The sequence below is a fragment of the Microchirus variegatus genome (assembly GCF_963457635.1).
Source record: "Microchirus variegatus genome assembly, chromosome: 23".
Taxonomy (NCBI): Eukaryota; Metazoa; Chordata; class Actinopteri; order Pleuronectiformes; family Soleidae; genus Microchirus; species Microchirus variegatus.
In genome coordinates, this window is record NC_139824.1 from 10058375 (window position 1) to 10075767 (window position 17393).

General features: G+C 39.7%; 1 protein-coding gene across 1 annotated transcript in view; it reads left to right on the top strand.

Moving 5' to 3' along the window:
• lrba (LPS-responsive vesicle trafficking, beach and anchor containing) overlaps window positions 1-17393 on the top strand; it is a gene marked incomplete at its 5' end in the record, with an annotated part of 183053 nt that overhangs the window by 27968 nt on the left and 137692 nt on the right. The window contains 14 exons of the mRNA XM_083909541.1: window positions 970-1116; window positions 1878-2075; window positions 3036-3169; window positions 4201-4309; window positions 4641-4793; window positions 5007-5175; window positions 5374-5453; window positions 6225-6287; window positions 7133-7230; window positions 7434-7526; window positions 8026-8134; window positions 8486-8567; window positions 10703-10826; window positions 10916-11108. Coding sequence (XP_083765667.1) covers window positions 970-1116; window positions 1878-2075; window positions 3036-3169; window positions 4201-4309; window positions 4641-4793; window positions 5007-5175; window positions 5374-5453; window positions 6225-6287; window positions 7133-7230; window positions 7434-7526; window positions 8026-8134; window positions 8486-8567; window positions 10703-10826; window positions 10916-11108 — 1752 coding nt within the window. The remainder of the gene's footprint in view (window positions 1-969; window positions 1117-1877; window positions 2076-3035; window positions 3170-4200; window positions 4310-4640; window positions 4794-5006; window positions 5176-5373; window positions 5454-6224; window positions 6288-7132; window positions 7231-7433; window positions 7527-8025; window positions 8135-8485; window positions 8568-10702; window positions 10827-10915; window positions 11109-17393) is intronic.

Below are 17393 nucleotides of genomic sequence, written 5' to 3' on the forward strand. Positions count from 1 at the left end.
CCTAAAAGCCATATTTCGCTGTGTGATGTGTACCGGAGAAACAGGCGTGTTTTCATGCCCTTCTCACTCACTCATACATACACTACCGTTCAAAAGTTTGGGGTCACTTAAAAATGTCCTTATTTTTTGAAGGAAAAGCACTTTTTTCAATTAATATAACATTAAATTATTCAGAAATATACAGAAAAACGACTATTCTAGCTGCAAACGTCAGGTTTTTAATGGAATATTTACATAGGTGTATAGAGGCCCATTTCCAGCAACCATCTCTCCAGTGTTCTAATTTGCGAAAAGTGTTAGAAGGCTATTGGATTGAACATTATTTCTAATCTTGTCAATGTCTTGACTATATTTTTCATTTTGCAACTCTTTTGATGAATAAAAGTGTGTGTTTTAATGGAAAACACCCACAAATATTAATATAGGTGACCCCAAACCTTTGAACACTAGTGTATGTATGTATCTTCTAAATATGTTTGAAGGGCATAGAGGGGAAACATTCTCACATCCTTTTGCATAGATGGCACAGTGAGAAATGCCATACATAGTCTGCACTTTTCACACATCACCATATGAAGCTTTCTCTCTCAGGGTCCTTAGGATTGCTTTCTGTCACACTGAGATATGAGCTTCTTAAATCAAATTTATTTTTGCTCAGGACTGGAATGGCCTCTGCTGTGTTGTATAATCCTCCAGATGTATCGGAATGACAGAAAGCAAATTACTTGATTGAGACGTGGCCTCCACACCATGATGTGAGAGGGACAGACTGTTATCACATTAGTTATGCTATGCTCGTAGTTTGAGGCTGTTGCCATTTATAGCAGATTTTTTTTTCCCCTCTCTGGCCTTTGTTGTTATTTTTGGTCTCGTTTGTCTTTTTTTCCGTCTCCTCTCCTTTCTTCCTTCCTTCTTTTCATCTATATCTGCGTTTTGTTTTTAAATTACGCCTCCCCTCCCCTTCTGCAGACGTTTGACAAGTGTTTCCTGGGATCGTCAGAGACGGCAGATGCCAACCGCGTGTTCTGTGGGCAGATGGGAGCGGTTTACCTGTTTGGAGAGGCTCTCAGTGCTGCTCAGATCCTGGCTATCTATCAGCTGGGTTCAGGATACCAGGTTGGAAAGCACAGAACCTAACATATTTGCAAAGTGTACTTTTTTGTAAACTAGTACAGTGCCCATAGGAAGTATGTATTCCTATAGTGGGAGCTGAAGAAGATTTTTCAGTTATGGTAATGCATGATGAAGGAACGTATAGCTGGAACTGCCATGGCTGACGGTCACAACATCTAGCTAGGCTAATGCTAATCGAAAAAGAAAACATTTGCATTGTGCCTAATTAGGTTGCACAGTGTTTGTATTACGTTAGCTCTACGCTAATGCTAATAGTAGCCTCGCTAGCTTACCTTTGGAAACAGGTTCGCCAAGTGAGCCGCAGGTAGTAGCATGCTAATGCAAAATAAATATTTGCTCGCGTATTGGTGAATGGACACCTCGTCATTTCAGTATAACACCATGTTCTGCGTTGAACCATGTGAAAATGTCTCACCCACCATGAGGACAGCCTCTTCACTCCTGCTCCAGACAGCGCAGCTGCTGCTGATGAGCCGCTGCCTGCTTGGTGTAGTGATAAATCAGCTAAAATTAAAATTCCTCCAAAGAAATTGAAAATCAAGGATGCACACTATCGGGCCATGCTCAACCCATATCCAAAGTCTTAGGGCAATCTGACTAATGGTCAGCGAGCTATGCCTGTCACAGACACACAGACACAACTTGCTTTATAGATAAATGTCAAATGTTGATGGCTGAAATTTCGTTTTAAGCAGTTAAAACCTACGATGATTTTTCATTTGTGACCTTTTTTTCCTTTCCAGGGCACATTCAAGCACAAAGCTGAGAGTGACCTGCTGTTTGCAGAGCATCACAAGACCTTACTGTACGACGGCAAACTGTCCTCTAGTATTTCCTTCACCTACAACCCCCGTGCCACAGATGCTCAGCTCTGCCTGGAGTCCTCCCCTAAGGATAACCTCTCCATATTTGTCCATTCCCCTCACGCGCTCATGCTTCAGGTAAGATGACTTCCAGTCCCCTTGGAGTGTGGGTATAGATATTGTTGGGCTTGCCCAGTTACGTAACTTAAAGCAGAAACCATAATGCTGCACCAACATTAAAGCATTCACCACCTGGATGTCTGCTCAACCCCCAACACCCCCCCCCCCACTGTGCCATATGTGCCACTTTTTTTCCCTACCTCCATAATGAAAGTGGCTCACTTGGCAGCTTTTTTTTATTTTAGTAGCCTAATGAGGGAAGAGGTGCAAAGAGCTAGTCCAAGAAAAATGCCATTCTGGTTATCTAATTGTGGAAATTAGCTTTCTCTAGCTCTGAGATTTAATTTGGAACTACTTACAAGAAATTGTTTTTTTTCTTCTATTAGAGCTTGGGTGAACTTTGTAAAATTCTGTTAGCTGTTATCTTTTCTCACTCACTATGAGTTTTTTTTTTACCAAGCTCTGAATGAGTTTTCTCCCATTGCTGAAAATGCTTTGTTTCCTTTGGGGGGAGGGAGGCTTCTCCTGCGACATGATCCTATAGAACTTTTGAAGAGCTGTTGTGTCCATTGCAGTAAAAAAAAACCTGACACCAGTTTATGCACCAGATTGCTCAATAGTAAGAGTAGAAGAAAAAGGTCAGTCATCTTCTTTAGTTCTGTATGAATAATGAATCAACAAAGGAAGCAAAATAAAAGAAGTGCTTCTGCTTTGAAGTATGAGCATTTCTACAAGTGAACTAACACATGGAAGCTGTTACCATGGTGCAACCTGCAAATGGTCATCCTGAGAAAAAACACCAAACCAAAAAACAATTGCAGTTTATACTTCACTTTTAAAAATCTTCTAAGTCCTCTGTGTTTTATTCTCTTCAAAATATCTGACCATGCAGCTATTTTTTAAATATAGAGTAACTGTAATGCACATCAGTCTGCTATTTATACATAATAATGTAGCTATATGCGTTTTTTTTTCCAGGACGTGAAGGCTGTGGTGACTCACTCTGTCCAGAGTGGCATTCACTCGATTGGCGGCGTGCAGGTCCTCTTTCCTTTGTTTGCACAGTTGGATTATCGCCAGCCTTCCAGCCTTGAGCTGGACACTTCTGTCTGGTAACCACACACACACAGAAACAATTTCACGATAACATAATATATCAAATATGACTATTGTTTTATGGCCGTGAAGTGACACAATTGGTACATCGTTGTTCATGAATAACCTGTAACAGTTGCAGTCTTTCTTTTTAGGAAATATATACACTGCTGTTCAGATTTGGGGTCACCTATGCAATTTGTTTGTGTTTTCCATTAAAAGTCACACTTATACTTCAAAAGAGTTGCAAAATTAATAGAAAATATAGTCAAGACATTGACAAGATTAGAAATACTGATTTTTATTGTGGTCAAAGAACCAGCAAAACTGTTTTCAGCTGTGCTTACATCATTGCACAAGGGTTTTCTAATCATCCAATAGCCTTCTAACGCCATTAGCAAACACAATGTACCATTAGAACACTGGAGAGGTGGTTGCTGGAAATGGGCCTCTATACACCTAAGTACATATTCCCTTAAAAATCAGACATTTGCAGCTAGAATAGTCGTTTTTCTGTGTATTTCTGAGTAATTTAATGTTATATTCCTTCAAAAATAAGGACTTAGTGACCCCAAACTTTTGAATGGTAGTGTATACTATCCAAAGGAGATACTGGAAATTTGACAATTTAGACACCTTATTTTTTAACTTGTAAATACACCATCATATTCAGATTTACTCTTCTGAATTGATGTTTTGCCAAAATAATGATATCTGAACCCAGATATCTTATCTTTTCGGTCCAGTACTGCATGCTTTACAGTCACGTCCAACAGTATGTTGAAGTGTCATAGGTTATTTTTTATATTTCTGAGCGTAAAACCTGCGAGTCCATCTTACTCATAAATTGCACCGTCGTTGTATCTGCTGCCCTCAAGGTGATGCTAACTTTAATCTGCTCTCCCAGCATAACGTGTGTACATGACACCCTCATTCAGTCACATTTAATGTCCGGTATGCTTTTCACAGTCGGAGCCTCGTCAGCAGCATACGTAGATTATTGTCACTGTCTAAACTCGCAGTCTTTCTTTTTGTTGCTGTCCGTTAGCTGCACGTTGCTGTCCTTTGTGATGGAGCTCTTGAAGAACTCGGTGGCGATGCAAGAGCAGGTCTTGGCCTGTAAAGGCTTCCTCGTCATCGGCTACACTTTGGAGAAGGTGAGACAAACGCACAGATATATTGGTTCAGCTGCAGCCGAAATACACATGAGAACCATCCAGTAGCTGCAAGTATAATGAGGCTGATCTTGATTCCCACAGCACCGCAAACACCAGTGCAGACACACACACACACCAACACTTAACATAAGACAGACTTTGTTTTTCCCTCAGCTGTGTTTAGAGGTCACAGCTGGCTTGTGTGCTTGTTAGGCAGAAGGGGGAGCTCCTCCTCATCTTTCTCTGCATGTGTCATATCATTCACCACTTGTTTTCCTTTTTGTCTGTCTTCTTTACTCCTTTCCCTGACATAACTGTCTGTGCTTTTTAGTCTTCCAAGCTGCATGTGACGCGGCCCGTCCTGGACATCGTGCTGGCCTTTTCCAGATACCTTAGCAACCTGCAGAACGGCATCTTGCTGCTCAAGCAGCTGTGCGACCACATTCTGTTTAACCCCGTCATCTGGATCCACGCCCCTGCCAAGGTAAAGGAAACAAACATACACACACACCCTTACACACAAGTGTATTATTCTACATTAAGTTACTTAAGCAGCCATTGGTCTAATACTCACAAAGATCTGTTAGTGCAGTGTTTCCAAACTGTTTAAAAATGGTGACTGAATTCACTCACAAAACTAGGTTGTTCCACTCAAACTATTATGTCTTTGTTTGTTTAAAAAAAAATCTTTTTCCAGGTGCAACTGACTCTCTACACTTACCTGGCGACAGAGTTCATCAGCACAGTGACCATCTACAATGCCATTCGCAGGGTGGGCACTGTGCTTCAGGTCATGCACACACTGAAATACTACTACTGGGTCGTCAACCCACATGACCGCAGCGGGGTCGTTCCCAAAGGCCTAGGTGAGAGCAAACATGCATTTCAATAACATCCTGTAAGCACTGGAAATTCCCTCTTGCACAGTATCAACTCTGCTTTCACACTTTCTTCTCCTCTTCTTGTATTGTATTTGCATAAAAAACGCCCTTTGCCTCCTGAGCCTTTGCTCATTAATCGTCTCCTATCAACAGCCAAAGTTTGCCGTTTGGTGTTTTTTTCAGATGGTCCGAGGCCAAACCACAAGGAGATCCTTTCTCTGCGAGCTTTTCTGCTGCTGTTTGTCAAACAACTCATCATGAAGGTAAGCTCATGTGCACAAAAGCCAGACCCCCTCCCCACTCGTCATAAAAATAACAAATAAAACCGTATTGATTCATTTTAGAAAGTGGCACATTTAGATGCTAATATTCTGTGCATTAATCGATCCATCAGTGATATTTGTTTCATATGTTTTGTGGCTGGTGCTCTGTCTGATGGCTGATAGCACCAGTGTAATGCACCATGCTTTTAAGAGCTTTCTACCATATATGTATCTGTGTGTTTATGTATATATATATATATTTATGTGTGTATATATATATATAATATATATATATATATATATATAATATATATATATATATGTTGCCACTTCAGATAACTGTGATTGCACTGCCACATGATCAAGTCTTGTTTGGTGCCTGGGATAGTGTCATATCCTGAAGACTCTTATTTCACAACAGCAAATGTAATCGACTCTGAAAAGATCATTAAAAGCCTTTTCTCCTTGATGACCTTCCCTTCTGTGTTATATAAAGTTCTCTGATATTAATAAAGTATATGTTTTCACTATGGATATAAATACTTTTTCTTTTTTTAAATGAGCATTTTTTAAAGTGTAAATATATTTATATTTGCTCTTAGAGCACTGACTCTACCTCTGGATATTGATGTTTCATTGGTTTCTCAGTTCATCCTCTCCAAAGCAAGTGTGATATGTTTGTGCTGAAGTGGTCAATCTACACACACAACTGTAACCTACTGTAGATTATGTTGATCTCAGTTGTGATGAGATCTGTTTTATGCATTCTAGGATTATGGAGTCAAAGACGATGAGCTCCAGAGTATCCTCAACTACCTCCTCACCATGCACGAGGTAGGCATGCCATGCATCTGATACCTTACCACCAGGTGGCGACATAAGACTACTGTACTGTACCTTGTTTTGTTTTTTTCTTCCTACGGCTGGATTTGCTGAGCAAACAGTTGCTGTTGTGGAAGCAGGATTACTGTTCCTTGTTATTTTTGTCCATGTCTGCCAGTTCGACGTCTGGATAGACGTGGTTTTGTTTACTGTGGGGTGATGCATGACAAATGAACCAGTCTGTAGAACATGGCCTGAAAAAAAATGCAACAACATTTATCAGCACTTTTTTGAAGATATTTTGAAGAGCATAGTAATTCTACACACTTTTTTACCCGCCCCTTATTACTACTACTATATAAATATCAATAAGCAATGTACTATGTGTGTGTATATATGTATGTATGTATGTATGTATGTGTATGTATATGTGTGTGTGTGTGTGTGTGTGTGTATATATATATACACACACATATATGCATATGTACGTGTGTGTGTGTGTGTGTGTGTGTGTGTATATATATATATATGTATGTATATATATATGTATATACATATATATATGTATATATATATGTATATACATATATATATATATATATATATATATATATGTATATATATATGTATATACATATATATATGTATATACATATGTATATACATATATATATATATATATATATATATATATGTATATATATATGTATATACATATATATATGTACACACACACACACAAATATATGTGTATATGCCTGTACTTTTCATTGAAAGGTTCAGCTGGCCGTGACTTGCACTATAAGCTCCAGTAGATCAAATAATTATCCCAATCTGCTTTCCTTTCTGTCCCATAGGACGACAATCTCATGGACGTACTGCAGTTGCTGGTGGCTTTGATGTCTGAACACCCAGGGTCGTTGGTCCAGGCTTTTGACCAGCGCAATGGGATTCGGTAATGACCATGTATTATCCACACATGTAGCTTTGTTGGTATGTAGTATTTTAGATTTTAAATGGGCTCCTTCCTTTTAATTTCAAGTCAAAAACATCAACTTGAAATAGCCTCCATTTGGAAGCCACATGTGTGTTAAATGTGATTTCTGTACTGTACTTATAATGTGTTTAATAGTATTTAATGTGTTGTTTTTTTTCCAGTGTAATTTACAAGCTTTTGGCCTCAAAAAGTGAAGGAATACGAGTGCAGGCACTCAAAGTAATGGGCTACTTTCTGAAACACTTGCCACCAAAGTAAGTAAAACGTCAAAAGGAAAATCCGTACTTAATCATAAATGTGTGTGTATACACATATATATATGTGTATATATATATATTTTATAGTTCTCTGTTAGTTTCAGAACTATAAAAGAGATCTCTAAAAATACAGATTAATGTCAACATTTTATTTTCCTATTCTCAACTGTCAAGAAAATTATTAACAGTTACCTAAACTTAATTTTTTTTTAATTTTATTTGCGTCATTCTTTTCTCAATATGTTTTACTGTTCATCAACAATTATTGTGCGCGCTCCATGACTACCAGTAACCTCAGGCCTTTTTCCAGTAACACTTTTTCACTTAGTTTTTTATAAGATTTAATACTTTTTGTCAAATAAAAAATGGCATTGGTTAGTTTTGCACACTATGCAGTGTGCCGTTCCACTTTAGAAGAAGTACCACATTTTCTTGTCTTGTCTGTCTGATATTGATATTAACGGACACATCTTTGACCTCCTCCGGTCCTGACCAGGAGGAAATCTGATGTCATGCTGAGTCACGGCCTCTTCTCCCTGCTCACTGAACGCCTGATGCTGCACTCGAGCCAGTTCTCCATGACAACCTACAATGTGCTCTTTGAGGTCAGTACTGCCTCCGTTCACGCTCCGGGCCTGTTTTGTGCAAATTGAAACAATTACACAAGACTTCTGAGCTCAACTGCATTGCAATATTTATTTTTATATACATTTTGGCTGAATTATGATACTAATAAATGTGTGCCTTTTTTTTTTTTCTTAAAGTGAAAATGTAATATGTGAAACAATAAATTGCACAGACTATCATCTGCAGAAAGTTGATTTGACAATTATTCAGTTATATACTATGCTGAAACATATACGTAGCTATGTGTTTCCATAGTGGTTTGTTTCTCTGTTATTGCCCAGACCGGTGCAGATATTTATGACTTGAATCCCCTCTCTGTCCCGTGGTAGATCCTCACAGAGCAGATCTGCACTCAAGTGATCCATAAACAGCATCCGGACCCCGACTCCACAGTGAAGATCCTCAACCCACGTAAGTGCCTCCTCTGCGCCACGCTGCTCTCCTAAATCAACCCCTGCCGCATACCCTCTACATACCTACTGCTCCATACTGCACAGAAAGAGATTTCCCATGGAAGTGTACGATCTCTATATGCAGTCAAACAAATGAAAGACATAAATTTCTGCAGCCACAGGGTGTTTTAATACAAGCGTGAGGACGGTGCAAATGCTTTGTGTGACAAACGCACACACATCTGCTTGTTTTATTGGAATAATCTACATGAGAACATAAAGTACATGTCATTAAATTATGAGACTTCTTTCAGTTTTGCTTTGATGTATGCGTTCAATTAATTTAATCAAGAATATATAAACCATACTGTATTTTATTACTACAAATATAACCGTTTGTACTTGTTAAAGCGAACAAAGATTTAATAATATAACTTATTTTAAAAAGAGTGTATTTGAATACATGCACACATTTTGTTGCTTTATACTCGCTCAAACAATACAAATATTTTCTATTAACGAGTGTGTGTGTATAAATGTATATATATATGTATATATATATATATATATATATATATATATGTATGTATATGTGCATATGTATATGTGCATATGTATATATTTCTAGGTATGTATGTCTACATATGTATGTGTTTATATGTGTGTGTGTATATATATACACACATACATATACACACACGTATATACACGTGTGTGTGCATATGTGTAAATATGCGTGTGTATGTATATATATCTATATGCGTGTATATATGTATGTGTTTATGTATATATATGTATGTGTATATATATATTTGTTATTAACGAGTGCATCATGGCGAACAGAAAGTTGCCGGATAACAAGCTGAGAAAAACTCCTCGCTTAGACCAATTGTTGCTATCCCGCAATTATTTTCCCTCCAATTTCACGTCGGCACATAAAATGTTTTTATAAGGTGAAATCTGAAGTATTCGTTTCAGCAAAGAAAGAAAAGAAAACACCCCTCTCTTTTGTACTCGTGCCTTCGCACACACAGAAACACGCACTTCAGGGCGCACGGTTGGGAAAACAGCTTTAATCAGTTTGAAATTCAAGCACTAGGTATAATCACAACCAAGGTTTACTTCAAACCAGCCTTAATCTGACAAGGTCCTGCTGTAGTCACACATTGATTATCTTCAGCCTTTATTGTGTTAAAAACTCTCCTACCCAACCATCCCAGACAGGCGGTATATATCACTGAAACCTTGTATAGGTTTGTGCATGTGAGCACATACTATGGAACAGGGAGAGCGGTGGTCTGGTTCTCCTTTGCCGTGCATTCTCTTGATTTAATCTGCGACAAACTCCCAAAATGGCCCCCTGATTGCAGTCTTTAGTAATGTCAGAGCCAATCAAACAAACCGAGGAAGTACAGTTTCCCTCAAATTAACTCGAGTGAAAGGAACCAAGAGCGAATGGAAAAAAAAAGGAGAGAGAAAGAAGGGAATACGCCATCCCTCTGTCCTCATTCCTGGTACATGCTGGGGTAATTTTCTGGCGGTAAAGGTTCAGCGACTCATAATTTGAGTGACTAAGGCGTAGAAACAACACGACCGTCTGCTGGGGCAAAGGGGGCATAGGTTAGCGCCAAGGTCTGAAGAGACAAGTGAAATCGAAGCTCGGCTGTCTCTCCGCACAAAACAAATGGACATTGACATTGTCTAGATAATTCATCTAAACAGTCAGTCTCTTTGGTTTAAGCCAAGCCAAACTCTTCCAGAAGAGCCTGCGACTCTGGCTCTCTCGCTTTGAAACGATACCAAAGCCATTACGCTATAATAAAGATGACGTTTTTTATGCTCCTCTGTTCTGTTTTTCTAACCACAGATGCAGATTTTTCAGGTGTGCACAGCTGAGATGAGTTTGCGAGACAATGATTTGCACACGTTGAGACCGATGTTTGATTTTAGTTGTTGATGTGTGCGGGGGTTTTGTTTCCAAATTCTTTTATTTTTACAGCCGCCTCTTAAAAACGCAGCTTCCTATCGTTCGTCATGTTACAAAATGGACAAAGCAGATAAAGATTCTAACAGATACAGAAGTATCGAGATGCTTTCAACCCAGTGTCATGTTCGTTTTTCCAACTCCCCTTTTGTTTCTGTTAATATTTATAGATATTCTGAAGGTAATCGCTGCTCTGCTCAAGAACGCTCCCCCGTCTCCTGAGACCATGGAGGTGCGCAGGTTCTTCCTGTCAGACATGATCAAACTGTTCAATAACAGCCGAGAGAACCGCAGGTGAGAATTCATGCTCGACTCCACGCAGTGTTTATAACCTAGAGGTTTTCCCACTTTCTTATCGCCACGCGTGCTTCTTCTTCCTTCAGGAGCCTGCTGCAGTGCTCCGTGTGGCAGGAGTGGATGCTCTCTCTGTGCTTCATCAACCCGCGAAACAGCGAGGAGCAGAAAATCACGGAGATGGTGTACGCCATCTTCCGCATCCTGCTCTACCACGCCATCAAGTATGAGTGGGGTGGCTGGCGCGTCTGGGTGGACACCCTGTCCATCACCCATTCCAAGGTCAGAGCGCTCATTATATCCACACACACATACACACACACACACTGAGGTTAGATGCAGCTCTGTTTATCCTTCTCTGCGGAGCTTCTTCTCTCTCCTCGTTTGTTTTGTTCCAGTTTTCAGGCACACACTCTCTTACGCACACTGAAATCTTGCTGCCTTTTTGTCAGTCTAAACAATTCTCCTCCCGCGCGACTGTAAGTGTAACCCTCTTCAGCCAAAGCCATCAGCTTCGTCACCCTCGTGTTTAGTTTGCATCTGACATAATGCACTTCATCAAACAAGAAATTAGAGCACATTATCCTCTCCGAGCGTAGACTTGCGTCGTAACTGAACCTTGCCTCTCAGTGCCCATCAGATTAAGCTTATGGAAGCTATACGGTGATTATAATTTAAAGTCTCGTTGCAGTATAAACCGAAAGGGAATGAATCCACCAGCCTCACCACTCTTTATTTATACAGAGAGTATCTTTCGTTCACATTGCACAGATAAAAATAAACTTCTGGCACTTCTTATTTCCAAAAGTGGAATTCAAAAATACTGCTTTAGAAATGAAGTGTTGATATCATATTACTCTAGTCTACTCCAAAGCAGTGAAGTAATTGAGGTTGGTGTCAGATTGTGGTCTGGGGGGTTTTTAAGTCTGGCAGATTGAAGGTTGAGTTAAAGAAGTGCTCGCGATATGAGACGCTTTCACTGTGGCCGGAGCGTGTCGTGAGCGTCTGTGGCCAGTAGGGGGCACAGGCAGACTGCAGGGGGGAGAGAGAGAGAGAGAGATGATCAACATGGAGAGCCTGCCAGTTAGCACAATGCTGTGTGTTGTATTGCTGGATCCTCTGAACTCTGATGAACTAACTTCCCGATGTAGGGGGAAGTAAAAATGTTTATGTACAGTATAATGGTGAAAGGAAATTTTCTGTTCCTGCCAGTCAGTGGCGGTATTTTAACGATGAATTCAAATGTTGAGGTTTGCGTGCTACACTTTGCTCTACCCTTATTTCTTTTTTTTTATTATTATGATTTTCATGTCTATACAGACAGTGATAATGCTTATCTTACGTCATATAATACAACTGCAGATGTACAATCGTAGCTCATGGTAAAGTATCGCAGACTCGATAAGCAGTGTAAAATCGTGCAAGGACCCATTAGGCATTTACCCATCCAGTAATATACACAAATAACCATTTTTATTTATTTATTTTAAAATATAGTAACATCAGAACAAGAACTTAATAAACATAAATGAACATTTTTGTGTAGAGCCCTCTACCGAGGGAATATAAAAAGGACACAGAAATCCACTGATCTTCATCGTCAATCCATTCCTTTACAGTGGTTTTTGCTGTGCTGTTATTTCATGGCTGTTCATATTTAGAAATGGAATTACAGTGGGATATAATTGTCGGACATTGCAAATAATAAACTACTATTCACTTCATTCATTTTGGCTGTTTATGAATAACATCATTACCTTGATGTTTTGTGCCGGTTTCACCTGTGTGTGTCAAAGCCTGCAGTGTTTCATTCTGCATCATAGCAATGTATCTTATGAGGTTTTTATCCATCTCTGCACACAGCAGCCTGTAATTGCCTTTTTTTTTTGTTCCAATAATTGCACAAGATTAATGCCGTTTCTTCTCTGCTCTAGCACTAGAATTTTTACACGTACACAGTGAGTGAATAATATGTAACACACATACACACACACACACACACGTGGAACAAAGTGCAGGAACTCAGCCTGTGAATCGGATAGCAGAGTACAGGCGCTCGCCACCAAGATACATGCATCTGCTATAAAAAAAAGAAAAAAAAAAGCTAAAGAAACTCAATTGCAATTTTATTGTCCCGTTTGATAGATTTCCTGCCACCTTTGTAGCACCAAAGCTGTTTGTCACTGTTGCTCTCTCCTCCCACTGCTGCAGGGCTGTGTATGTGTGCGTGATTCTCTGTGTGTGTGTGTGTGTGAGTTGCCAGGCACATTTTTCCCTCTTCGCCTTCCTTCTCTCATGGGCTCCAGTGAGCTCCTTCTCTCCGATCCCATTGAATATTCATCGGAACCGCGCAAGAACAATCAGAGAAACAGGGCCTCATAAATACAACCAGCCCATTGGGAGCCTCTGGATAAGAGTGCATATATGCATTCACAAATACAGCTACACACACACACACACACATCATCCTTACATACGCCGTGATTTAGTTAGCCCTGTGTCAAACATGCTAAAATGATCAGTTTAGCTTGTTGTTTGCCTATTAGTGAACACATGTTTCACTAGTTCAGATTAGTGTGTTTAAAATATTTTTTCTCATTGACTGTATTTTTAAGACTTTTAGCTGCATTTTTTGCATTAAATACTCAGATTGAATCTACTTAAGCTACTGTATGTGGAAACCCAGTATAGGCCAAGATTAGAGCTGCACCATTAGGTGAAAACGAATCATATTGTTGATATTTTTGGACAGATACAAGACTAATTGCGGCTGTTGAATCCTTGCAGCACTGCAGAATTTCCTCTAAATACTGATTTTTCACTAATGTTATCTTTGTCGTATGATGGCAGTGTCTGGCACGCCAATCGTACGTGGTGGAATGTATTGTTGTGTTCAACCTACAGAAGGACTCCGTTTTATACAGTTTTTGGTCGTCAAAACAATCGCTAGGTGCTTTAGTTGTCAGTATAGATTAATAGATCGATCGATTTCGATTAATCGGTTTGATGCTTTTGTTTGTGGACAAAACAAGACATTTTATGGACCAAGTGATTAATCGATTAATTGAGAAAATAATACTGAGAACTGCATAGAAACATACTTTTTTCATTTATATATTTAGACAATTTTTTATAAAAAAATTTGTTGTTTACATGCAAAACAGAAGATAAAAACAATGTTTTTGTTGCATTTTCGCACGGGATGGCACCCCTTTGTCATTCAGGAGAGGCTTGGTTGTATCTGCATACATGCGTCTCTCTCAGAACAGACAGATGTTCCTGCAGGTGGGCACGCCGACACGACAGCCCTCCCGCTATCAACCCTCACACCCACCCAAGGTGCCCCCACGTCCGTCCACGAGGCACACAAATCAGTTGGAGAACAAGGAGATCTTTCGGAAAGAGACCGATCGAGGCGTTGATATCCTTCCATCCTTCAGACGCCCACTAGCAACTGACTTCATTACACCTGTCAGAAAAGTTTACCCCACAAAGATGCATATGAAACCTACAGATCTTTTTCCGAAATCTATTAAGCCTCAGCTTAATTCAGTTCTTAAACATTATACGTGAAACGTTTGACACTGTTGTTGAGATATCACACACAGGACTGTTGTTCGCGGTGAAAAGTTGCTTATGGATTAATTGACAGGTGGACAAAGTGAGCACATCGATGCTAGATAAGAGACATGCATCCACTGTTCTCTTTACCTTTTAGTAGTGAGCCAATTGCGAGTGCTAGCATTTATGCTTTTGATCGTCTTCAAGTGAAATGTGTTATAATAAGATGATTTTTTCCCCCCCCCCTTCCGTTGACTTCAAACACAAACACAATCTTTGTGCGATCTTATCTTCCTATAGCTGTGAAGCTAGAAATGAAGTACTTTAGAAAACTTTACGCTTAGAAATAAAAGTGCCATATAAGGTTCTTCGGCTTGTCCTCATAGGAGAACCCTTTTTGGCTCAAGTTAGAACCTTTTATAAAGAACCCCTGAACCCTTTTAAAACCCTTTCTTCGGGGACAGGGTTTTCCAGAAGCAACTGGTTACAGGTAGAACCTCAGCCCTTGTAAAGAACACTTTTGGAACCCTTATTTCTAGGAGGGTTCCACCAAGAACCCTTTTAAAACCCTTTATTCAGGAAAGCGGTTTTAAAGTGTTCTCTGGATCAAAATGGTTCTTACTGGAACCATTAGTGTTACCAAGAATCCCTGGAAAAACCCTTTCTTTGGGGAAGGGTTTTTCCAGAAGTCAATGGTTCCAGGTAGAACCTCAGCCCTTGTAGAAGGACCCTTTTGTAACCCTTATTTCTAAGAGTGTAGGAAAAAAAAAGGTTTTAACAAGGAGTGAGAAGGGACGCCATTGGGAACAGGAGCAAAAAACCACACGGCCAGCACAGCAGCTACAGATGACATTGATTTTGGAAGAGGAATTGCATTTAGCTAATCGGATTAGAGCCATGCTGCCCTCCCCATTTCCCCCTTTGTTTTGTGGTTGCGTGCTATCTATTGATCTAAATGTGGACTCCCATGCTCCTACTGTGGGGTCCCCGAAGATCACCGCCTCGACCTCACCTAACAGGTTGCGGTGTGGCTTCTCTGTAGTTTATTACTATTTATAACAATTAGAACATCATTTATTATGTTTTAAATATTGTTAGAAGTGAACAAGCTGAGATATTACTGCAGTGTATTTTTGTTTATGATGCCCGGTGACCCCCCCCCCCTTTCAAAAGCATTTCAAATCTTTTGTATGATCTGGCCATGCTGTGCCCAGTTAATACCATGTTACCTGTCACATTAGAAAAAGCCCACTGTGTTTTTGTACATTACCATAACATTTTTCCATACCCTGCTGAAGCAAGTCTGAGTCACAGAGTAGAATGAAATTAGATTAGATCAGCACTGATGGCTGAGCCACCCAAGGCAGCTTCTATATATTGTAGCAAGGCTAAATGCTTTAAAAAAAAACAAAAAAAAACCCACAGAGACGTATTCTACCTCTGTCTAATGGTAACTGGATCTGTTGCAGAGCCGCATTTAAGGCCGACATACATCATCTTAATGTACAGACTGCATCCTGAATCTATGACGTGATGTGCCGCGCCGCTCGACCTGCATAATTTCCATAGCGGCGCGCTTTGAAATGCTGCCTTTTAATTGTTAAAAATGCTAAATGTCAAATTAAGCTAAAACTAATGGGGTAGAAGGTCTTGCTGTGTGATCACGGGGGGAGAGGGAGACAGACTACTGGTGCATTTAGAGCAGGCTGTACCCTCAGAAAAAAAAAAAAAGCTATGGATTACCAATCACTGCTTCCCACTACAGAAGATTAATGAGCACCCGTGTAGCAGGCTAATTTAGAACAATAACGCCTAATTAATTAGAAATAATCAGCGTATTTCACTCCCTTTCCTTTCCTCCACTCGCAATGACTCACTTTCTGTTTCATCCTCCTTTGCAATTTTTTATTTTATTTCTTCCTTTTGATCTCTGGCTTCTCAGATTTTCTTTGTTTCTTTCACTCCTGCTGTCCAAATAGCCTCTGGTGGAAAAAGCAGCAAAGTGGGGTCTAGTCGCCCCCCCCTCCCCACACACACACACACACCTCAACCTCACTCCTTCTAACCACCAACCCATCTTTGACTTTCTGTCCTCCAAGCCCAGTGATTAATGCAGGGTCTTAAATTAGGCGTGGGAGGATTTGCCAATGCTGGACACGCACTCAGCACAGCGAGCAGACACGCACTAATAGTATCTACTACTAATCTATGACTGCTTACATGGATGGGCTCTTCCTCAAATGCCACTGCAGAGCATTGTTGTTATAGACGAGCAGTCTAGTCGACCCATATCAGATGGTACGAAGACTGAAAGTGCTTAATAGGCAGTGGGCAGCCGCACATAAGAGAGAGGAGAAGTTTTAAATGTTGCACCGTTAGTCACTAATTATCCCAGCGGTTTTATTTATAGTAATGAGCTCATGACTAAACGGCATCTGGAGAATATCTTGCTTCCCTAATTTTTATTTTAACCAGACAATAAAATGGCTGAAAGTGGAATCAGTGTTTATGGTAAAATATATGACAACACCACTTGGCAATTTGTGTGTGTTTTCCCTTAAATGTCACACTTTTATTCATCAAAAGAGTTGCAGAATGAATAGAAAATATAGTCAAGACATTGACAAGATTAGAAATAATGATTTTTATTCCAAATAATAGTTTTGCCCTTTTTCGTCAAAGAACCTGCAAAACTGTTTTCAGCTGCGCTAACATCATTGCACAAGGGTTTTCAAAGGTTTTCTAATCATCCAATAGCCTTCTAATGCGATTAGCAAACACAAGGCACCATTAGAACACTGGTGTGATGGTTGCTGGAAATGGGCCTCTATACACCTATGTACATATTCCATTAAAAACCAGACGTTTGCAGCTAGAATAGTCGTTTACCACATTTACAATGTATAGAGTGTAAATTCTGATTAATTTAATGTTATATTCATTGGAAAAAAAGTGCTTTTCCTTCAAAAATAAGGACATTTCTAAGTGACCCAGAACTTTTCAACG